Below are 25,849 nucleotides of genomic sequence, written 5' to 3'. Positions count from 1 at the left end.
ATTTCATCCATCTCTCTCAAAGCCTGTTCACATCAGTGGAACCGGATAGGCCTCTTTAAACACTTCGAGAAAGTGAGAAAAAGATTTAGGTGTTCTTTTATGTCCCAACTTGAAAAATGAAATTCGTCTTAATACGGCTTGAAAAATATACTAAATATTGAAATGAATTCCAAGCTAAAGCTTTCACACAATGTCAAATATAGCGAACAGTTAGCAAATAAACTATTTCCGTATATTACACTAAAACAGAAAAAATACTATCACTGAGTGAACAGAGAATGAAATCTAGGTCGCTCGTTTGTTGTGCTACAACCTCTTGTTTAAAACTAAAATTTGAAACCAAAGAAGATCTCTAAAAAGTATGATATTCTTGGAAGATGATTATATCTTAAAAATACCCCCTTAAAAATATTACGTAAAGATGAACTTTTAGTCGGATTCTCACTGATGTGCTAGCCTCTTGCTTAACCTATCTTCACGGTATATTTCCTAGTGATGATAAGCGAAACTGTCGCTAAAATTAAACGAATTTCAACTTTAGCGCATCAAGGGTAGTGCAATAAGTATGCAATTATTTATCAATAATGCTCTTTGCACTTACAGTTAATACATGCATGAAACCTCGACTTGTGGAAGCACAAAAATCTGATGAAGTAATATGAAATATGACTCCACATCCTGTTATAGTAAGAAGTTAATTACATTCGTTATTAACCAATCATTTTCTCTGAGCAGAAGACTTACGCGCTCATGAATACTCACTTTAATTCAGAGGTGTAAACAAAATCTCTGAAATTCAATTCCATTATATTTCATGTGTTCTGGGACGATATAATAATAATAATAATAATAATAATAATAATAATAATAATAATAATAATAATAATAATAATAATAATAATAATAATAATAATAATAATAATAATAATAATAAATGTTGCTTCTAGTTCTGGCATTTATGAAAGAAAGTAAAATGATAATTTTACTTAGACTCTTAACCCACATGTACAAGTAAATTATACCATGTATATTTAATATATTTCAAATAACTTAGCAGAGATCTTACAAGGAATATTTTCTAACTGTTAAAAGACTTTGGTAAATCTGAGAAGTGGACTTAACACTCTTTGAAGGTTTGACATTTTCGAAAGTTGTAGCTGCTAATTATTGGAAGTAATGAAGTTATTGAGTAATAAGTATTTGAATAATCCCGAATCGAGATAATAATGAAAATTTTGGAGAAAGGAAAATATCTTGAAATACATGTAAGTAATCAACAAAAAATCTGGGTTTCATAGTGTATATACATCCTATAAAGACCATCCACAAGCTTTATCGCCAATGTGAGTAATACAATGTTGCTTACTTGCTGTAAACTTAAGTATTATCAAGTGGAACTATGTAAAATTATTACCTATGAAAAGCTAGGTGAAATTTCCATTCTTTGAACGGGAAGAACAGGATATTGGAAAGTATTTTGACCCTCTTTCTGTTTCCCCCTTAGAATAAGCATTTCAATCAAGTACAATGATAAAAATCTCTCCCACTCCTGACCGCTTCTCACACCCATGTTGATGGCGCTAGTCTTCAACGGCATTGTGTGTGTTACTTTTCATCTCAACGACTCCGAAAACTACCGATTCGACACTAATATAAGCCATTTTCAATTATTTTTACATGTCACAATTTCACTCCCTCCTCCCCCCCCCCCCTCCTTCAGGTGCCAATGGGGGCTGAACTTGAACCTTAATGGCAGCTGGAATGTCACTCTTTATTTAAGCGACTCCGCAAATTATGAACTCGACACTAACATCTGTCGTTTTTGTTCTTTTAAAATCATTTTTATTACGGCTCCTCCTATTGCCCCGTAGGAGTTCTCAGAGGGAACTTGCCCCCACTGAAGGTTGAATTTAACGGCATCAGGACTACCACCAATTAACTTAGTGACGCTGGAAACTAATGATTCGACATTAATATCGAGCGTTTTCGATATTCTTACATGCAATTATCCCCCGTAGGTGCTAATGAGGACTTAAATCGTACTTAAATGGCATTGGGATTGACACTATTTATCTAAATGACCCCGAAAATTACGGATTCGACACTCATAACAGTCGTTTTCGAACATTTTAGTATGTCACTCCTTCTATTTACCTACGTGTGCTAAGATATCTTACTCTCATCGGGGGGGGGGGGAGTAAAATTGGACTTAAAGGGAATCGAAACTGTCATCAATCAGCTCATGGACCCCAAATACTATGGATTCGACATCGGTCATTCTCGATCATTCTTATGTGTTTCTTCTTCCTCTCCCTCTAGGTGCGCTAGGAGATTCTTATTCCAGCAGTCAAAATAATATGTCTACCAAGTTTGGTTAAAAGTTATAGTGGAACATCCACACACATCCATCCATTCGTCCATATCATATGCTTGAATAAATGTGAGCAAGACATTTCTATCCCACGAAACAGAATTAAAGTTTTAACAACAACAGTAGAGAGTCCATATAGCTTACGCCCTCAGCCACAGATGTCAAATGCAGGGTGTTTCAAAACAACACCGACAACCTTTGGGAGGTGATTCCTGACACCAAGATAAGATGAAAAGTATAGACCAACCTGGGTGCTGAAATCCGTCATTTCGGGGTTATAGGTTGCCGAAAACATGTAAAAATGAACTTTAAAGGTTCACAGCTCCAAAACTATGGGACCTACCATAATCGAGTCAAGACTTCACTTAGGAACTAGTATGCACCCTATCCAAATATCCAAGTTTCAGAATCCTGCAGTACTTCCGCAACAAGTTTTATAGAGGTAGTTTGTGATTACTTCAAGTTATATGCCCGTAGTCCAACTCCCTCTATAAAAATTGTTGTGTGAGTACGTCAGGATTTTGAAACATGGATTCTTGGATAGCGCACATATTAGTTTCTAAGTGAAGTCTTGACCCGACTACAGTAGATCCCATAGTTTTCGAGCTGTGGATCTTTAAAGTTCACTTTTTTCGTGTTTTCAGCAGCCTATAACTCCGAAGGGAAGTATTTGTGCACCCAGGTTGATCTATATTTTTCGTCTTATCCTGGTGTCAAGAATCACCTCCCAAACGTTGTCGGTGTTGTTTTGAAACACCCTGTATATGTGAGAAGCTTATTAATCTCGCTGGAATTAATTGTAAGGACCATCACTCTAATTTCCATTACAAGAAATATGTACGCTGAAAAAGAAAGTTGTCCGAATATAGGATTATCTTTCAGTAACTTTCTAAACAAATATTACAAACGGAATATTACACGTTCATCAATCAAAATACTTTTAGTGCACAAAGACTGTCAATGTATCCGGATAGAAGTTCACTACACCTATTGATTATTGCAATTTGAAAACATGACATTTGTGATAATGCTTGTGGACTGTATGTTCTGTGCTACCAAAGTTTGTCATAGGTTGCTTGCGTTTATTTAAAGATATTCGGATTTATCTAAAAAATTTCATGACTGGATTTACAATTCTCAGCGTTTCACTGTGCCATAATGCTTTTGAATCCTCAAAGCTTCTCTGTTACTTGCGATTATTTGGAGCTACAACTTACGAAATAATTATACCTTCAAGTTGTCGACTAAATCTACTTTTCATATTTTCTAAATCCGTTGTATAGTTGGGGAGCGCTCCTACTTAGATATAATTCATGTTTGCTAATTTAATACACACTACCCACCTGAGATTACGGCCAGCATATCTGCTGGAAGGGAGCCTCTTCGCCTTCCTAGTCCAGGCTCTAGAGCTTGCTCCTGTGGAGAAAGCGTGTACGACTTCCGGGGGAAAATTTCTCTCCAATAGCGCCATACACCACTCACTGTATTTTCAGCCCTCCACGTCTCTGCACTATGACAAAGTTCAGATAACATTTTTCTGCTCAGCACTGCTGAGAACAGCTCGGGACCTCCAGAACTGCGCCTGCGCAGTAGCTTTTTGCGAGACCCTCTGCTTCCACCAGATCCAGCATTTCCATTCTTCAGAACACTAAGTTCTCCTGAGGAAAATTTCTTGGAATCGCTAACTTCGGAAGCACCCTGCGTCAGCTCAGTGGGTACAGAGCCACGACGAACATGGAGACGGTACTGGGAAAACGGGTCAGCTTCCTTTAAGTTTAAAAATCCTATATTGACATCGCCGCTGAGTTTTCTCTGGATATCCTCCTTATTCGGAAGATCTTCCCTATTGTCATCACTTTTTCCTGCAACAAAAGACAGCACAAATTACTTAAGTCCACAATTATGTTTGTTATTATACGTATATTCAAATAAATAACTTTTCCATGCAACCTTAAACCTCCCGTAAATAAACTGAATCACTGCTGAGTGTATCAAAGTTGGTAAGAAACTATGTAATTCCAAGTCAGATGTATCATTTTCTTTCGCATGTGTTTCTTACCAAACCATATAGAAAATCTCTATATATATATGAAAATCGTGGAATATGAGAGAAATTTTTGAACCTAATGATATTTACTTTCACTATATTATTGTGATTTAAATCAATATTGGGAGGAATTCTCAGAGACTGTTTCTGGTAAACAAACATTCACTACTGTGTTTTGTAATACAACGGAATACCACATTACGCATAAGTACCCTGCTTTCTTTCAAATGGAAGATATATTTTCAGCTACTACGTGGAACTTTCTTTTGAGCCAAACATACAGATGTTAAAAAAATTGTCACAATCTTTTGAGAATAGATTCTCACATAAAAATATATTTTAAAAAAAGTTCATATGGACTTGTGCTCAAGAGTAGATAGTTTCGGAGTTATAGGGTGCCGAAAATTAGTAAAAATAAAATTTAAAGGTACATAGTTCCACTACTATAGGACCGATAGTAGTCGGGTCAAGACATCACTGAGGAACTAATATGATGTGAACTATCCAAATATCCATCTTTCAGGACATTCGCTACTTCCACAATCATTTTTTGAAGGCCATTTCGAGTACTTGATCACTTTCCACCTATCTCTCTAAAAAAAAATTGGTGTGCTAATAGTGGAGCATTCTTAAACATGGATATTTGGATAGTTCACATACCAATCCCTCAGTGATGTCTTGACTCGACTACGACGAGTCCCATAGTAGTGGAGCTATGAACGTTTAAAGTTCATTTGTTTCACGTTTTGGGCATCCTATAACTTCGAAACTATCTACTTTCGACCACAGGTCCATATGATCGATTTTTTTTTTTTTTTATTTTGGTGTGAAGAATCTCTTCCCAAAATATTGTGACATATTTTTGTAACACCCTGTAGAATGAGAATTGGATTTTAAATTAGTTTGGGTTGTTAAAGCATAAGAAATTCAAAATGTTACCTGGATTTTGAACATAAACTACAGCTGATTAACACGATTATATTTAACGTTAAAGTCTCGTTTGTTTTCTATGTGCATGTATACCGTTGTTTACCCCAAAATTTATTACCCTCAAAATTGAATGACTTAAAGCGATCTGGCAATAAATACATATACAAAGGAAGCAAATAAATGTTTTATGTGGAAGTATAACTGTAGTAATCAATCGTAATTAATCTTGAAAATCCAAGTAATATTTTGAGGCTCTTACACTTGATTAACCCAAAGCCAACCTAAATTCTTATATCATCCTATTAATTGGCTCAAAAGAAGGCAGCAACATGCAGCAGCTGAAAGTTCTGTGTATTTAATAATTTACTGCTAAGGTTTACCTGCATTGCTTATGTAATTTTTTGTTGTCAAGATAATAATTTAATTTGTAGTTTGTTCCTGAATTGTGTTATTTTTGCTTTGTAATTTTAACAATATCATTAGCTTTGAATATATCTATAGGGTTATTCAAAAAGCACGCCGGTTTTGTTACATTAAATTATGAATTTTATTTTGTCAAAACACACTAATAAAATTCATAAACATGTTAATCACACATTCCGATTTCAGGTTTGGTGAATGACGTTGGGCATATGAATTCCTGTACTGCGCTGGCATGCAATAACTCTGTTCGTGAAATTCACTATGAATGAAATGAGGCGATCCGGGAACCGCTCTTGGAGTAATTGGATTGTTTCGCGGGCAGCATCGAAGGTGGCACAATCCTGCTGAAACCACAACTTCTGAATGTCCATTCCATCGAAATGAGGCTACAAAAACTCTCTTATCATTCGGCGCCTCATTTCGCCCTAGAGCCACGCGAAGTCACCTGACAGTTGCTGCATAAGTTTCTCCGTTCTGATAAAATGTTTTCACAATTAGTACACGTTGAGCTAAGGTAAACTACTCCATAACTAGATATAAACTGAAGAAATGCGAGAAATTCTAAGGTGACAATCGGAATGTTTGTGGGTGGAGTAACAATACAAAACAATGTCGGCAAAAGAGAAACAGAAATTTGCCAGACGATCCAAAAAAGTAGCGCGTTTTTTTTTGAATAACCCGATATATAAATAAAAATGAAAGTTACTATGTTTCTGACTTCGTGCCTATTGAACCACGCGACCGATCTCGATCAAATTTTCAACGTAGAGGTTCGGGTATGGGATGGTTTTTATTATTTCACTTTGACGGTGCAACTTAGTGTAGAGAGAGAGATTTAAAAATTATCAAAAATGAGCGATATTAATGTCGAATTCATAGTTTTCGTGGTTGCTGAGACGAGCAAACTTCCGATGCCGTTTAAACCCAAATTCAACCCCTTATGTCCAAAATGAAACGTATTTTCTCCGTGCAAAGAACGGATATTCTTCTAGTATTGTATAAATTTGGATTTTCAATTATGTATAAGCCGTGCTAAGATATGCTATGGCATTTCTCAACAGTAGAGGTTATTGTTTGTAGCAATTCTTTTATAAAGTTCCAACTCGAGATTTAAAGAAAAATGATAAAAACAGTATTTATCACAGACAACATATGTATTTTACAAGAAAATTAGGGTATTGTTTAGTTTCTACCCGAAATCACTTGGCAGTAACTCTGGCTCACTTGGTAGTGATGACGGTTCGTTATTTGTAACTGTGATGTACTCATGAGTATAAATAGAGTGTAGACATATATCATAAAAACTACAACGTAAAACACGAAGCCAACTTGTGCTAGGTAGCATCTAAAAAACACGAATGCCATCTAACCGAGTAAGAGGAAGACCGCAGCAGGGGCGAGCTTAGCGAAGGGATGTGTTCGTAGGGACCAAGCACGTCAGCGACGGTGGTTATACGCATAAAAGAGGTGTTTACAACGATTCACTATAAGTCACAGTACCTTCTCGGGAGTGTTCGATGAATTTAGGGGAGATACTAAATGTCATTCGCAAAATTAATATGTATTGTTATCAGACCTCCCAATGCTATGAGATGACTCATTGTAAATATATTCATTCAACTGATAACAATGATGTTAAGTTGCTAACGACAGACTTTACTTAACACCTAACCTGCTTGACATTTGATCCTGTTGTGTCATATGATGATAAACTCATTAAAAATAATGGGAAATATGTCTCTGGGTTTTTGAAAATTTCCGGTCTAAGGGAAGAGGAAGGCATTTTTTTATATGAATAAAAATAAAATGTAAGAATGTTTGACGTCCGACTCCTAGATTGCTGCACCGAATATCATTATTTTTTGCCTAACAGCTTTTTATCTCATTATCGGCATAGGAGGTGAAAAGGGGTGAGAGGGATGTTTATTCTAGCCTTGGAGCTACGTATAACTTCCATAAAATCTGGTTATTTGAATGCTGTTCATTTTAGCCTTGGAGCTACGTATGACTTTCATAGAATCTGGTTATTTGAATGCTCTTTATTCTAGCCTTGGAGCTACGTATAACTTCCATAAAATCTGGTTATTTAAATGCTGTTTATTTTAGTCTTAGAGCTACGTATGACTTTCACAAAATCTGGTTATTTGGATGCTGTTTATTCTAGCCTTCTTTTATGGCCAAAAAATGCCCATTTAAATAACATATGGATTTTTTCATCTCCCTTTTTTACCTTCTGAAATTGTAAAAAATATAAATATATATACACATTTCATTATTTTTGTTGGTTCCCCTCCTAAAGCTATAAGCATGCCAAATTTCAACTTTACACGTCAACTGGAAGTAACCGTGATTTTGTCAGCTTATGTATTATGTAATGAAACAGCTGGCCTAAAAGCAGTAACGTACGATGAAATTTTATTCGGAAGGGGTTCGAGAAAATATTGTATGGAAGTGAGTGTCTAATAGTATATCACTTACACTGAGTGTTGCCATAACCGTAAATTTTCAATAGAATATACAGTAATTAAATCTATAATTCCTAAATCATGTGTTGCCGGATATATATACACACTCTCACAAAATTGACTAGCATGTTTTAATTAGACTTTGTAGATACTTGAAATATTCTGTTTACTTTTGTTGCATATCTTATATAAATATATATAATTTTTAATTTTTTAAAAAAGATCAGATTTAAAGCTTACTAAAAGGACTTTTATCTTTACATTTTTCAAAGAAAAGAGGTCAGAGGTTGAATGACTTATGGAATATTGTTCTTGCTTTAATGTACAGGATGAATAAATCACGTCGTACTTTTCTGACGAACTGTGAAACCACTCCTTCAGAATTTACGAGAACTTCCCTATTAGTTATAGATATACCATATTGACTTGACACCTAGTCTTCCGTTCCAAGCGCTGCTATCGGCTGAAGAAATTCCACTTCTTTTCGTCACCCGCTCTCTCGTTTAGCGACAGCTGAACCCTTATTGGCTCAGCGCGTGGGTGTGAGACCTATTTCGCATTTTTGCCATGGCTCAAGATATTTTGGCAGCACTATAGTAAGACGATATTGGCTCGTTCAGCGGATAAATTTTCAGCCTCTTAAGTAATTAAATTTCTTCCAACTGGAGCAGTCTGCACAGGTAATGAAAACTTGATTCTCTATCGTATTCTTCAAGACCAGATGCATGAATATTTTCCCTGTAACATTGCTAGAAGAAATTCTTGGTTTCTCAATATTTATTTCAATTGTTGCGACATTCCCTATGGCTTTTAATTCACTGTCTGCATTGGAACGCCAATAATTTATTAGCAATAATGTATAATCAACATGTTGACATGTCTGCGTAAAAGAAAAAAAAAAATGGATATTTTTTAATTTCAACCGCGTCATGTGACATTCATAATGTTCTTATCCTTAAAGTATATTAAGGTGGGTGTGTATGATATATATATCAATGCAGCAGTCTCACCCAATGATAGCAATAATAATAATAATAATAAAGTTTTGCACTTATTCACATTAGGTTTCTGCTGTAAAAAAAAATCGTAAGTGAAACAGCATTTGTTACAAGTAATATTGTAGCAGTTTTAGCCAACAATGACAATAAATGTATTCATCTTGAAACAGAATGTTTTGTCATGAACTTTGCACGCCTATCTTTCTCACAACTATCTGACAGTGTATCTGGTAGTTTTCCATAAAACTTCGTTAGTTTGCTGCTGGTATTGAATCATGCAAATACCATGCTGCTCTAAAGACAAAGTCTACATTGTATGTATACGTGCGGTGGCTCAGTGCTAGACCGTTCACCTCCGGTGCTTGGGGTTCCTGGATCGATCCCAGCTCGCGCCGTGTGGACTTTGTGGTGGACAAACACCGTGCTCGTGGGTTTTCTCGGGGTTCTTCTGTTTCCGCCCACTTTCTTCATTCCACCATTTCATTCATTTCTCATAATCACCGTCTCCTTTAGCCTAACCGGCATAATCGTAGGACGTAAAACCTAAAGATTTAATTTTTTTCTAAAATATGAGTGCTGCACTTACAATTTTCAATATGTTTCGTATTATTATTATTATTATTCATAACGACACTGAAATTTGAAGTTAATGGAACACATCGTTCGCACAGCAAATACATGCAGGGTTGATGTCGAAATTCATGTTTTGCCGCCCATAGGCACAAAAGTTTTTTTTTTTTTTTTTTTGAAAAAAATAAAGTTACAGAGATGATCAGTTTGTGCAAGAGCAAAAGAAAAATTTCGTTCGTAAAAGTTCAATATTCAAATACTTATAAAAAAAAATTGAAACAAACATAGTTGTTTTGATTGTTGAAATGTGTGTTTCTACTGTAGTGCAAAGTGATTATTTTGGTTAGAAGAAATAAAACCTTCAATAAAACTTTTTCAATATTATCTTTTTTATTCACACGAAAATCATGTTCAATATCTTCGTAATTTATACTAAAATCATAAAAATAATAATAATAATAATGAAGTACAAGAAAAGGGTATTATGAAACAGTATAATATGGAAATTGTAGTCATTGTCTAGAACAAATATATATTATAAGCTTTTGCCCTTAAAATGAATGTAAACTGCCTTCCTCCTTGGTTTTTACCCAGCGAAGGTAATACATAATAATATAGAATGTCTTGGAGGGTGGTTACTGTCTTTAATCATGTTTATTATTATTCAAATTTTTTAATTTTTTCTTTTGTTTTGCTTATTAAATTTTTGTCCAACGGGCGCTTGTAAGATTGTTCTGACCCGAGTCTAGTTATTCTAGTGTTAAATCCAACTTTGTGCAGGATATATAAATATCTGGCACAAAATGTCTTGGGTTGTCCTAGAAAAAGATCATGATGTATGATACGCACTGTTTCTTCATTAGCAACTTTTTATAAAACTTTAATAGCGCCCACGATCGGATACTGCTCTCCCATATGCGCCATGGCAGCACCTACACATCTCTCCAGACTTGATTCTATTCTTAATTTCTTTATCGCTATAGTCCGTTTCTGTGTTCCTGCACTTTGGATATTATCTAAAAAGGAACTCTTGCGACATCTGAATATCCAGACACCGGAAGTACGAAGAATTATTTCTGACCTGAAATAACTTCATAAAATAGTGAATGGAAACTTAAGATCGGGAATATTACTTCAGGAACTATCCTTACGTGTCCCTTCCCGCATCACCTCAAATACCTACCTATTCCATCTTGCCCGTCCTAGGTTGGCAATTATAGTTTTTTTTTTTTATTATTTTTTTTCAGAATACCAAACTGTTATAATCAAGTAACAACTGATGTGGACATTTTTTCGAGCTACCAGGTGTTTGATAGAGCAATCAAACAAGTTTTCACGGAATAATATTACTTTTACACTCTCTTTTGACACTGTTTTATGTTGTTGTTGTTATTGTTGTCTTGTTTTCTTTCTTTCTTTTGTTAACATTTCCCTGTGTAAAATAGCAAAGTTATGCTGTATCTGGGAATTTGTTCAAGAAATAAATAAATAATGCATCTTGACGAGGTGGATAGTAATAATCGTGACTTCACTTTATAGTGTGTAAATTCAGTGATAAGATTCAACGGCATTCTACTATTTCTGAGATCATGAGTAGCCGCTCTTTTTGTCTATAAATTTAAAATAATAATAATAATAATAATAATAATAATTAGAGACCGGATGTTTACGCACTAAAAACCTGGAAAATAGGCCGTTAAATAGACACTAAGATGTAATTCGAAATAGTGAAGATAAATACTCAATGTAGTTAACAAATAAATTCAAGTCATAAACAATGATCAAAGAGTATAGCAACATACTAACTAACTAACTAACTCTATGGCCTATGGAACCCGGAGGTTCAATGCCGCGTTCACAAAAGCTCTCCACTGACTTCTATTCTTAGCTAACTGCATCCAGTTTCTATTTTGTATTCCAATCTCTGCGAGATCCATTTTAATATTGTCCTCCCATCTGCGCCTAGGTCTTCCTAATGGTCGTTTTCCGATTGGTCTTCCAATCAAGACTTTGAAAGCGTTTCTACTTTCTTCCATTCTAGCTACATGACCCGCCCACCTAAGCCTCCTAGACTTCATGACCCTAACAATGTTGGGTAAACCATATAAATTATGTAGTTCCTCGTTATGAAGTTTCCGCCATTCCCCATTCCCGTTCCTTTTGGGTCCGAATATTCGTCTCAGGATCTTGCTCTCAAATACTTTCAGTCTATGTTCTTCCCTCAGAGTAAGTGACCATGTTTCGCAGCCATACAAAACAACAGGCATGATTATCGTTTTGTATTATTTAAGTTTCAAATTTCTCGACAGAATTCGCGACGACAAGAGATTTTGAACCGAATAGTAACACGAATTCCCTGCTTTTAGTCGACATTTAATTTCTTCGTGAATATGATTTTCCTCTGTTAATATTGATCCTAGATATTTGAAAGTATCCGCTTTATCAAAAGTATTATTTAATATTTTAACGCATCCATAATTTGCTGTATTACGGTCCCGACGCACTTCCATGTATTTAGTTTTCTCTGCATTTACTTCTAAACCCATGTCCTTGCAAGCGTTTAATAAGATCTCTGTATTTCTTTCTATTGTTCTCCTATCATCACCTATTAAATTTACACCATCAGCATATGCCATAACCTGGTGAGTACCGTTCAACTGTAGGCCCTGGTTGCTATCTTTGATTTTCCTTATAGCGTATTCCAGAACGAAGTTAAATAATAATGGCGACAATGCATCTCCTTGTTTCAGGCCATTTTCGACGTGAAAGCTCGTGGACAAAAATTTTCCTACCCGGACTTTACTTTGGGATTCATTTAAACATATCTTAATTAATCTAATTAGCTTTCTCGGTATTCCAAGTTCTGTAAGAACGTTGTATAATGTTTCTCTCATAACCTAACCTACGCCTTTCTAAAATCAATAAATAGTTGATGTACCGGGGTGTTGTATTCCCACTTTTTTTTTCAGTATTTGGCGAATGGTAAATATTTGGTCGATAGTTGATCGATTCCGTCTAAATCCGCATTGATAATCTCCAATAATTTCATCTGCGTATGGGGTCAGTCTTGCTAATAGAATATTTGAAAGGATTTTAAAGGATGTTGACAGAAGAGAAATGCCTCGATAATTATTACAGTCAGTTTTGTCGCCTTTCTTGTGAATTGGAACAATGATTGATTCTTTCCACTCTTGTGGCAATTCTTCCTTGTTCCAGATAAGGAGAATGAGTTTGTGTATCTTGTTCCACAATTTTTCGCCTCCAGCTAAAATTAACTCAGCCGGAATTTCATCTACACCCGGAGATTTGTGTTTCTTTAATTTCTTTATAGCAGTTTCTACTTCTATTCGATTGGGTTCTGGAATATACGGTTCTGCGGTGTGTATCTCCTTTTCTCCACGCACACTAGTTTTTGATTGCGAGTTAAGCAAATCGTCAAAGAAATCTTTCCATCTATTTAAGATGCTATCCATGTCAGTGAGAACTGTACCGTCAGATTTCTTTAATATATAAGCACGAGGTTGATAGCCTTTCTTAAATTCGTTGATTCCCTTATACATGTCCCGGATGTTTTTATTTTTACTATTATCTTCAAGTTCCTTAATTTTAGCTTTCAGAAAATCGCGTTTCTTTGTTTTAAAAGTTTTGGATGTTTCCCTCCTGATATCTGCGAAATTTTGTGTAGTTATTTCATTCGGAGTTTGTAGCCAGCGTGATTTTGCCTGTTTTCTCTTCTCTGCTAGTTTTATGCATTCCTGGTCGAACCATGGTTTGTTCCTACGTATTTCCGCGTGTTCCAATTTTATTTTTGCTGAAATTTTAATGCTATCTCTAATTTCAATCCAGGTATCCTCAACACTAGTGCACTCCAAATCTTCTAAAGCCGAGAATCTATTCGAAACTTCAATCTGGTATTTCTCTCTTACCTGGCTCTCTTCTAATTTCTTTAAATTGAATCTCTCCGTTTTCGGACAATGAATATTACCTTTATTCAACGATAACCTCTCTCGTATTATCGCTGCTACCAGGTAGTGGTCAGTGTCACAATCAGCCCCTCTAAACGACCGGACATCAATTATGCTAGATTGCCTTCTTCTATCTACTAAAACGTGATCAATTTGATTATGTGTTTTCCCGTCTGGTGATGTCCAAATGTATTTATGAATGTCGCGATGTGGGAATTTTGTACTCTTCACGATTAGGTTTTTGGATGTTGCAAAATTCACGAGTCTAACACCGTTTCATTTTATATACAAATATTTCATTAATAGCTCCAGCATATTGTATCTGTCATTTTCATACGGAAAAATCTACAAGAGGTAGTTTACTTTTGAAGGCGAGTTTTCTTTCGGCGAAATTTTCCAAAAATGTCTTAGAATTTTGTTCATATTTTACAAGAAAATGTTTCATTAATAACTGCAGCACAACATGATTTAGTTTAGGAAATTGGAGCGAGAAAGTTTAGTGCGGTGGCCCGTCCTGTTTATTTATTTATTTTTCACATATAGAGTAGTTTCAATTACTTGGTTTTAGTTATTTGTAAACATAGATAGTTTGTTCGAATTCTGTGGACGTCACGTTAAAAAAGAGTCCGCTGTATATAAATTCTACTGCGATAAGTACAGAATTTTCTTTAAGTATGGAAGTTCAATTACGTAACAGACGGATCTAGAGCTTGTCATGACAAAATATTTGAAAATGTGATTAGTTTTAGGACATTTTCTTTTCATTATTCAACTAATTTTTTCCTTTTGAACTTAAAATGAATCTAGTTATATTATTATTATTATTATTATTATTATTATTATTATTACTGACCAAAGTTTGGAATTTGATCCCCTTGGCTAACCTGTTCCACACCAAGGAAGACATTTGAACTTTAATTCTATTCGGTGTTACTTTATAACGGTGTTATGAATTTCATTCTATTCGGTGTTACTTTATAACGGTGTTATGAATTTCATTCTATTCGGTATTACTTTATACGGTGTTATTTCATTCTATTCGATGTTACTTTATACAATGTTATGAATTTCATTCTATTCGGTGTTACTTTAAACAGTGTTATGAATTTAATTCTATTCGGTGTTATTTCATAACGGTGTTACTATGTTTTTTTTACACTATTTCTAGATGCACGAGGAGAGTACACCACTAGACGATCAAATCAAAGAGAAAATACTGCATTGAAGCAAAGGAATTTTGTCCATGCTGTACACTAATGAAACAACTTCTGCAATAATGCGTACTGAAACATGGATATTTTTACTTTCCTCCGGTCCTGGAAAGAAGGAAATCTTGTACGATATACATGGCCATATGTTATCATCACAGATGCTCCAGTGTAAGGTTCAAAACAAACCTTATAAACGTTGTGGCAAAGCTGTAATTTCCTTGACCTCTCCTCGGTTTTAGACTGCTTTATTCAATAAGATTTCACTGACTAATATCTTCTCAACTCTGTGGAATAAATTTTTGTTCTCAAATTAGTTCCAGGCAACTAGACAACTTAGTTACCTGGATTAAGTCCGCAAACTTCTTTTTAGTGTCTTAAATTCTTTTCAGTCACTTGCAGTATTGGTCAAACTATATTTTAATTCCATAATTCATACATATTCTGTAAATTTCCCGCAATTGTTACTAACGTATATACACTTGACGAAAAGTATCTATCTAATTTTATAATTTTATATTTTCTAAAATATATAAATTAGAACTCCACACTTTTTCTCCTATGTTGCTTCTTGTTTATTGTAAGCCATTACTTCTGTTAAAGTTACATATTGATCTGGTACCCAGGAATTTTAATATATTTCTCGAAACGGACACAAATATTTTCTTCGGCTGGCTTTAGGAAATTGGTATATACACAAGATATTGTTTCATAGATCTTGTTTACAAATTTATTAGCAGTCTGAGATTTGCCCCAATACACTTGTTTCTTTGGTCACACCATAACAAATATAAAATGGTCAACTCTGAATTTCTTACAAGCCATACCATACGCTCTCAACGGCCTACCGTTTTCCAAAAGGCTCATTGAGTCAATTCGAAACAAACAGGCCACGTCAAATGCTGGAGGATATCGGTTTGCTAAATGTGAGCTTGTGCATATCCTTCTATAAAGAAATTCTTGGCTACAGAAACGTTTCGAACATTTTCAAGAAACATTGAGTGTTCATGATATATTGCAGCAGACAAGAAAGGACAACAATACAAGACACCAACACTGGCTTGCTCTGTGTACTTTCAACTGTTTTAACGAGATTTTCTGTAAAGTTTTCTCAAAAGTATGAAGCTTATCTTCATCCAGCTCTTGGGCCTCGCGTAGAAAATACCAAGTTTACACGAATTGTACTTGAATAAATCTTCTATAGGTGCTGCACTTTGTTGTTTCTTTCTGGCCCTTCATTTGATTTTTCCTTAAAAATCAAGAACACTATACATCGTACGAGTTCAACCGAATTCACCCAATCGGAATTGAACTCGACATGATGGTAGATCATAAACTGCTATAAAAGAAAATGAAATACAGGGTGTTTCAAAATTAGTATCTGAGTTTTAAGCTTTTTTAGTATTTATTACAATTAACTCACAATTACAAATAATACATCAAATGAAAGAGCAACTCACAGTTTTTTACGCACGCATGCGCATGCACTGTTTCCTCTATCTACCGTTTAAAAGCGCTAGTAGCAAAGATGACTACTGAGCAGAAAGCCTTTTGTGATTGACATTTTACAAAGATTGAATCTGTAGTTACAGTGCAACGTGCTTTCCGTATTACGTTCAATTGCAATCCAACAAGTGATAACATCCATAAAACGCCGGTTGTCTGTGCAAAGGGAAGAATACGGGACGACCAAGAGTGACTGAAGAACGTGTTGAACCAGTGAGAGAGTCTTTCACGCGTAGCCTCAAGAAATCAATTCGGAAGACTATGAATTAGCAATTCCAGTGACGTCTGTAAGGCAAATTTTAAGGAGATTGAGGAATTTAAGAAAGAGGATTGAACCAGCTGTTGCAACAATATCTCCAAACACACTGATCAAGGTTTGGGAAGAACTGTCTATTGACTCAATGTGTGCCGTTTGACGAATGGTACTCACATTGAACACTTGTAGCAGAAACTGTTTGAGTTGTTCCTTCATTTGATGTATTGCTTATAATTATAAGTTAATTGTAATGGATACTACAAAGACTTAAAACCCCAATATTAATTTTGAAACACCGTATATTACGCTAAGCAGACTTTCGGTTTCCGACTGGGGCAGTCAAACTTTTGGTCACATTTTCGAAGAAATTTAAGCTGTCATACACAAGTCGTTATATAAATAAAAATGTAACAAGAATTTTAGGAATGATCAAAAAACGATCAAAAGATTGCGATCTTCCCAAATAACTAGATTTTGGGCCAGGGACCACAATTTTTTTGAACTGCCCCTAATACGAATTTTCTTTTCTTTTCTTCTTCTTCTTCTTCTTCTTTGTTTGGTACGGAATAAGCACATTATATTGAGTTAAACGATAGTTTGGGATTGAAAAAAATGAAATGAAATCTTTGAGTTTTACGTCCCACGATTATACCGGTTAGGCTCAAGGAGACGGTGATGATGAGTAATGAATGAAATGGTGGAATGAAGAAAGTGGAAGGAAACGGGAGAACGCCGAGGAAACCCACGCACACGGTGTTTGTCCACCACAAAGTTCACTTGGCGGGGGCTAGGATCGAACCCGGGACCTCAAGCACCAGAGGTGAACGCTCTACCACTGAGCCACCACGGCCCCTAGTTTGGGATTGGCTACACTATATATAGTTCTCGTGATGTGAGGCGTACAAGAAAATGTTTGGTTGAATGAAAAATATTTGATTTCTTGGATCAGGGGCCACAAAATTTTGAATGGTCCCCCAATCGAGTTTTCGTATTTTTTACAGAATAAGCATATCATTCTGAGTTAAGTGGTAGTTTGGGTTTGGCTACACTATATGTAGTTGTCATATGAGGCGTACAAGAAAATGTTTTATTGAATGAAATATATTGGATCTTTTGATCCAAAAATTAGGTATTTGATAATTTCAAGAAACGTGAGACTCAAAAAAATAAAAAATAGAAAACATACAACACACTACGGGCTACAGTGAAGCAGAAAATACAACAAAAGTTTGTGTGTACACACACACACACACACACACACAAATATATATAAGGTTGAAACGCAGTTAAGTACGAAAAAAAGGCATTTAAGTTATTGTAAAATTTATACATCTGCAAACAGAGTATGATGATAAGCTAGGGTAAATGCAATCAAATAATAAGCATAAAATTTATATATGTTGGAAACACTTCGTCACACTATTTTGTTAAAGGTATTCATACGATCATGTTAAATTTCAAACTCTAAATCTTTATTTGTACATGATAAGTGTAAATTATAGTTGATCAATTTCCTCTGCAATCATTTCTAGTAAAAAATGATTAATTTATTTAATTTGAGATTATTTTTAGCCTTTGCGGTGAAGATTAGCAACCAAAAAACGGATTTATAGATGATGATGATGATGAAATAAAACTTCCCGAAAATATTCAAGATCGTATTTCCAATTAGATAACGTGAGTTTTGAATTTAAACAAGTGACTGCATTAGCTACTGGCTAGCTTCTTCCTTGAAACTAGTCATCCATAAACTTCTAAATTTTGTGGGCAAGTATGCAGAATAACTAACAAAATGGATTCATTAGGCAATTTTTGGGAAATGACAAATACAGGATCTGGAGTTAAAGTAGTTGCAACGATGCTATTGTTTTTATCTGACTTTGTTGGCAGTTATATCGCTTCAGTGTAATCGCCCGTCATGTCTACGATCTGCTACATCTTTGAATAGCTAGTGTATACCGTCAGAAAGTCCTTCTTTGTGGATGTTTTATAGGAAATGTCCTATGATGTCTTCTCTTCCTTCCAAATTAATTATTATTCTACTTTGGTGAATGTTCGAGAATCTTCCGTAGCCAATTACACGGATCTTGAACAGCATTAGCTCTGTGATACCTGACACTGTCATGCAAGATGACAGGCGTCAGTATCAGCAAGTTCTGTTGCTTTCTTTTGAGTGTGGGACGAATGTGATAGAAGAAATGCCATTAATGGACCGTGTCGGCAGTCTGGCCGTAACGTACAGAATGGTGTAGGATTACTTCATGAATACCGTATTGCTCAATAAATATTAGCTTCGCTCCACCACTTTGAGCAAGACGTACTATGTTTGGATGAGAGGATTCAGGATGATTGCACTCATTCAAGCGTGGTATTTATGGCGATCCTAACTATTGTTCACAGTGACAATCTATCCATGGAAGTTGTCACGTCAATTTTCGAAACCCAAGAATATTAAACAGAGTATGGAGCACGGTTTTACGGAATATATGTCAACTTCCGCTGCTTTCTCATGCGCAGTTCATCGGCGATCATCTCCAGCATGGAAAAAGAGCTGAATTATATGAATCTGTACTGCATCCCTTCTTTCCCGAAGTGCTTTCATCCGCTGCACAACTGTTCGATACAGTAACGCTTCGTCAACACATGCTTCATGCAGCACTCATGTGCACATCCATCTTGTGCGGCATCAATTTTGATTCACGCACGTTGTTTCACTTTCGTAGACATCTCACTAGAGCTATTGAACTCTTATTAGGGTCCTCTAAATCTCTGCCTCTCACGACATGGCAGTAATGAGAAATGAAGACAACAGTTCTCATTTGCTAAATTTGCTCGTCTAACTTTCTATTACCACCTTCCGAATACATCTGACTCACGCCTGTCATGTCACATTGTTGCCAATATTTTTTCCCAGTAGATGTATATACCCTTGACAAATTTATGTGCATGTACCAGTGAAAGACATTACTCAATCTTTGCAGCTTCGATCAAATTGTTGAAAGGGAATAGAGTGCTTCAATGGTAAGAGTCTTCATGTAACCACTATCAGTTAAACTCGTACTTTTGAAGTCCAGGATATTAAAGAGACCCATGTGAAAGACTAAATAAAAATAAATTCTTTCAAATATTTGAATAACATTCCTTTCATACATGCATTTAGTGAATAAACACACCGAGCCTTACCTATAAACGGAGTAACAACTATATTTGTGGAAGGTTTTTCTGTTTGCGGATAGCAAATTAAGAAATTAATTGGATATTCAATTTTGCACTCTAGAAAATACGAGAAGTGAAAGTATCTTGACGAATGCGTTTTGGCTTAATCTTCTTACATTTATTGCTTATTTTATTGCGTAATTAAATATATACTTCCAGATTGGAAAAGTCATCTTCGAGAAATAAATAAATAAAAAAAATGCGTAAGTATTCCTGATGAATACGTTTTGAATGTTCCATTATATCATTGGCAATACAATCGGCTCACTAACTTTCAGGTGAAAATATATATCCATATATTTATAAACTACGCTTTAGAGGGTTTTTTTTTTTTTTGTTTAGATTTAGCTAAATAGACAGATAGATTACTTTCTTGTAACTCATGTCAGTCATTTCGTGTCCTAAATTTGAATGCTTCAATAATTCTACTTGCATGTGCGCTTACAGTAATAAACCAAGCAGTGCCTGTTTCACATTTTCCCTAAATTTGGTTGGTTAAATTAAACTGTTTATTTTATGGGCATCTTACGATCTTATGGCCAGTTGTATTGCGAGACATCATAAAATATTATTTAAAAATAAACTTTAGTACAATTTTGAATTAAAACATTACTCTGAATACATTTTAAGTGGCAAAATGGTAACGTCCTCTTGTATATATTTTATAATACGAAATTTTGAGATACAATACATTAAGAAAAATTTAATCAATGCGTAGGGATGGAAATCTGATTCTATACCTCAATTTAGAGTTGAAGTTAAGCACATCAACACGATCGAAATATTCCATGAACAAATTATTTCACCTTAACTCCGAATTTCTTATTTCTTCATAGAATTTACTTTTTGCTTCAAGACATTACAATAAATGTTTTCTAACAGATGCAGTGTACAAACATTAACGCTATAGTTTGTTTGATTATTTTCTATATTATTAATATGAACTGAACTTTTCGTAGTGGTAATGTACAGAACAAGAAGAACAAAATGTGTTAAAAGGACGCTAAACATCTAATACAGTAAAAAAAAAAAGTAAATGAACATGGCGAAAAATCACATTTGGGAATCAACGTAAGATGCGGGGAGGATTACAACAATTATAATCAGTGTAAACAGTTCTGAGTCTCTGATTCTTCCAGAACCCCACAAAATAAAATTAAAACAGAGCTTCAGTTTCTACACGTGTCACTTTTTTTTCCTTGCCACAAGCATGTTTTTATAGCAGGAAAAATATAGAAAATTGCTCTTAAATGGCAAGGAATTCAAGAAGAGTTCATATGAAAACAGGTGTTAAAATAGATACGTTAAAGCAACAGAATCTCCTGGTTGAAAATTTTAAGTGCAAAAACACTAATTATCAAGCCTGCTTTATTTAACGGAAATAATCTTAGAATAGCAAAAAGACAATAGCTTAACTACAGACAGTAAGAATTGAGATCGCTTTGTTAAAATTACATAAAACGTTTCCAGTGAATATTTAATACGTATTATGCATTAATTCAGAAAAAAAAAAAATGCACGAAATCCAGAAAAAAAAGTTAAGAATTCAGATGAAATTCTTTTTGACTGAATCTCTTCGTTCAGCTCTTCCGTAAGTACATATAGTGTACTTTAACAATTAAATATTACATTCTCTTTGAGCTACCGGATGGCTGCGTCCGTTTTATGTTCCAAGACTTATGTTCCGTTTTATGTAGTGGAAGGTTATGCCAAGTTTTATGTAGTGGAAGGTTATGTCATGTTTTATGCAGTGGAAGGTTATGTCAAGTTTTATGTTCCGTTTTATGTAGAGGAAGGTTATGTCAAGTTTTATGTTCCCTTTTATGTAGTGGAAGGTTATGTCAAGTTTTATGTTCCGTTTTATGTAGTGGAAGGTTCGATTTTTTCACAGTTGGGGGAGCAAAGTAAGGAAGTACAGAGCGATTTGGACCTATATTTTATGATTTTTCTATTTCTTTACAAACAGAAGAGTGTTGAGTACATTGCGTACATGAAACACACTTGCGGTCCACAACTATCTATTCAGTATCTTTATACGGCTAAGACAACTATAACTTTAAAAACCAAATTATAAATTAGAATCACAACAATTTTCGAATCACTGTGTAAAGGCCCGGCCCTAGGCAATTTGCTGCCTCGTGCAATGGCATCATTTGCCAAAGAATAAATACTAAATCCCACAATTTTAAGTATGCTATCCCATCGTGAGCAACGAGGGAAAAGGCACTCGCACTCAGAAACACCTAAACGCTACAAATACAATCACGTTGTGTCTGCTTTTTTAAAATAATTATCTACTATGTTAGTGAAAGATAAAGCAAACATACCTACAGACGAAAGACGATAATCCTTTTTATAACATTCAATATCCATACATCAGTTTGCAATTTCAATGTAACTAGCTCTCTTATTTCCTGATTTTCCTTCTACATCAGTTAAAAAAATAAAATAAACTTTTTTCCCCACCTTCATGATAAGGAACTTGTTTGTTGTAAAGACAAGACTAGTTTTCATATTGAAACTGTGATAACTAACTACATGGAACAGGTGTTCGCTACTGTTCGAGAATTGAGTTCTTGTATTTGAGAACCATCAAGCAATTCGTTCTAGAATTTGTTTGCCCATTTGCTTTAGCACTATCCATGTGATCTTCAACAATGCGACCTAAACCTGATTTACGAATGTAATATTCAAATAGAAGGCCAGCTTAGTAAATTTAACTACCATGATCATGAAGTCTGTTTCCAACAAGAAATATTTATTTTAAATAATATAGTTATTACAGATTTTGAAGCCCCGTCCAAATGCACATGTTGCACATATGATAAAGCCGGCCCTGACTGTGTATTTTGGTTAGTCACTTGTGTGACATGAAAATATTAACGTATGTTTACTTACTAGTCTGCAAATCTGTGTGCTCTAGGCATCCTTGCAAGTAAAGTAAATTAATAAGACCTAAGAAAAGTAAACCAATTAAATAACAATAATTCATTTTCTCTTATCTTCATTATTCAAACCACTGCACAAAAATGTTATTATTTTCATATGTTCTATTATCCATTACTAGAAGAGATAAAACGACTTGGTGCAAAATTAAAAGCAATGTGGAACAAATCGATCAAAACACACTGCAGTGTGATAATCAAACAAGCCGCTCTTAATCCCTTAAGGACATACCCGAGTTTTTTCGTCTTTTTTTTTTAATGTAATTTTTTCCCCGAGTTAGCTCGTTGCATTTGTAACTTTATTATTCCTTTGTACTTATCACGAAAGAAGCTGTCTATTAGTGTTCGAAGTACTTATTTTGCCCAACAGATGTCTCTAGGGGTATTGTAGAGTGTCTAGCGGCTATGTACTGCAGCACCATAGCGTATCTGTGTTGAATTTTATGTAGTTGTTCTCCGTATCACTGTGACCAGCCGTAGACTCCACTTTTTCGTCTTTATTTTGGTGATAATTGTTGCAGTTTCGTTTTGTGATTGTCGTTTGTGAATTATTGCTTTGTTTTTGTGTGATTGTCGAGATGGATTACTCAAATAGATCCGAAAGTGATACATGTATTTATTCTCGAGAAATTATGCAACTTGCTCGATACGGGATAAAAATCATTATACCAAGTAGGAAATTTGAAACGTTATTTTACTATGTATTTCACAACACATTATGTATATCATTTAGCAATAAATATTGCCCTGCATGAATATTCCACCTATATCTATACATCCCTATACCTTCTTCTTATGGCCCCGAAATAACTCGGGATAAAAATCTGGAAAGTTTTTTAGCTTTTTTTTTTGTACCCACTGGACAAGATTTATGAAGAGATATTTTTAGTGTGTACTCTTCTATATTCAAACAACCAATAAAAAATATGGATATTTTTTGCCAGAAAATCTTCTGAGAATTAAGTCTTTAAGGGGTTAAATAAGACCATTTAATTATTGCTTTTTTCCTTCTTCTTGGTCATTCAGTTTCATTAATGAAATATACCATCAATTTCTTTCTCACATATCCCTTTCTCTATATATATTTATAAACAGGGTGTGCCAGAAGGAAATAGCGTCTTTTGGGAGGTGACAAGGAAGGTCATTATAAGTAAGAAAGTTCATGTGGCCATGTGTCCTATTCTCAACGGCTTGAGAGTTTCAGGACGTGAAACATTTTTGATCTTATGTTGTTTATTAGTCATTCTGTAGTTATTCTACAGAGGTGAGATATAGAACATTGAAATGGCGTTTCCAATGGTATGCAGCATGTGGCTCTAATGCTTTTGGAGGGGAAGTTATGGAGGTGAATTTGGGAATCACAGCCGCCATTTTCAATTCCCTTAAATAATCTTAATTTTCCTAAATTTCTCCTCAACAACTTCCTTTAGGACTAGGATTAGGAATTAGATTTCTGAGGTTTTGGCATCTGTGACCACGTTAGCCCGTTACCTATGAAGGGTGACGTTCTTCAGCGATTACACTGCCCGGGAAATTGGAGGGAAAAGAAGGAAGCGGTCTTGGGCAATGATGTTAGGTACCATCAAAGCATTTGACTGACGAATGAGGAAAATATCCCTCAGGATGACTGGCCTGAAAAGGCTTTTACATTTTACCATCAAGTGTCCTCACCGGGAATTGAAATCTGAACTGCTTGTAGGAAAGGTGAGAGCGTTAGCCACTACGCTACGCGGGCCAATATAACTTCCTTTCCAAAGGCACCAGTGTCACATGCTGCATACCGGTTGGAAAGGCTATTCCATCATCATTTAAATGCACTATATCTCAACTCTGTAAAATATCTACAGGTTGAGCAATAAACAGCGCAAGGTCAAAAATGGTTTACCATTTGTAGGTCTCAAACCGTTGAGAATAGAACACATGGTTATATAGGTCTTATAGGTCTTTTGCTTAGAATGATCTTTCCCTATCACCTCCCAAAGGGACACTATTTTCTCTGAGACACAATATACATCCAGCATACGCCTAAAAGAGAACTGTAGCGGAAACAGTGGACTGGAAAACAAATACTTTAATATACTAGCAGCCTTTGTAAGGGGAGAATAAGTTTCATTTTGGACATAAAGGGCAATGGGGGGGCTGGATCTGAATTGAAACGGCATCGAAAGTGTTACTGTTCGTACCAGCGACCCTGAAAACTATGGATTCGACACTAATATCGGTTATTTTTGATAATTTATATATATCTCCCCGTCCACTAAGCTGCACAGTCAAAGTGAAATGATAAAAAACATCCCACGCTCGAACTTCATCTATGTTGAAAATCTGATCAAGATTGGGAAGGGGTTCAAGAGTTATAAAGTCACTATCAATTTCATATATTAGATTACGGCTATAGCAGACGGTGATTAATGCAAATGAATGATTATGAAAAAATGGTGTAATGAGAATGTCGGAGGAAACTGGAGAACAAGGGCGGACACCATCTTGTCCACCACAAACTCACATGGTTCGGAATTGAATCCGAGACCTCTCGCACCTGACATGAGCGCTTTAGAACTTAGCTACCTTGAGTGTAAACCGTAAATTTTCAAAATAGGGTCAACTGATTTTTTATTTAGCTTTTTTTTTATTAACAACAGTGAATTAACGGAAATTTTGTAATTGAAAGCTATATTAGCAACTTACTTTCCATTTTATCTACTAACTAACTGACTCTATGGCTTATGGAACCCGGAGGTTCAATGCCGCGTTCACAAAAGCTCTCCACTGACTTCTATCCTTAGCTAACTGCATCCAGTTTCTACTTTGTATTCCAATCTCTGCAAGATCCATCTTAATATTGTCCTCCCATCTGCGACTAGGTCTTCCTAATGTACGGTTTTCAATTGGTCTTCCAATCAAGACTTTGAAAGCGTTCTTACTTTCTTCCATTCTAGCTACATGACC

General features: G+C 35.2%; 1 protein-coding gene across 5 annotated transcripts in view; it reads right to left on the bottom strand.

The window, feature by feature from the left end:
• LOC145674581 (uncharacterized) overlaps positions 1-25,849 on the bottom strand; it is a 476,266-nt gene that overhangs the window by 23,208 nt on the left and 427,209 nt on the right. For all 5 annotated transcript variants that reach the window (XM_081744773.1, XM_081744775.1, XM_081744774.1 and 2 more), the window contains one exon: positions 3,715-4,233. In XM_081744773.1, coding sequence (XP_081600899.1) covers positions 3,715-4,233 — 519 coding nt within the window. The remainder of the gene's footprint in view (positions 1-3,714; positions 4,234-25,849) is intronic.

Source organism: Thermobia domestica, chromosome 17, assembly GCF_964235325.1.
Source record: "Thermobia domestica chromosome 17, izTheDome1.hap1.1, whole genome shotgun sequence".
Classification (NCBI taxonomy): domain Eukaryota; kingdom Metazoa; phylum Arthropoda; class Insecta; order Zygentoma; family Lepismatidae; genus Thermobia; species Thermobia domestica.
This window is presented reverse-complemented; position numbering and strand designations above follow the sequence as displayed.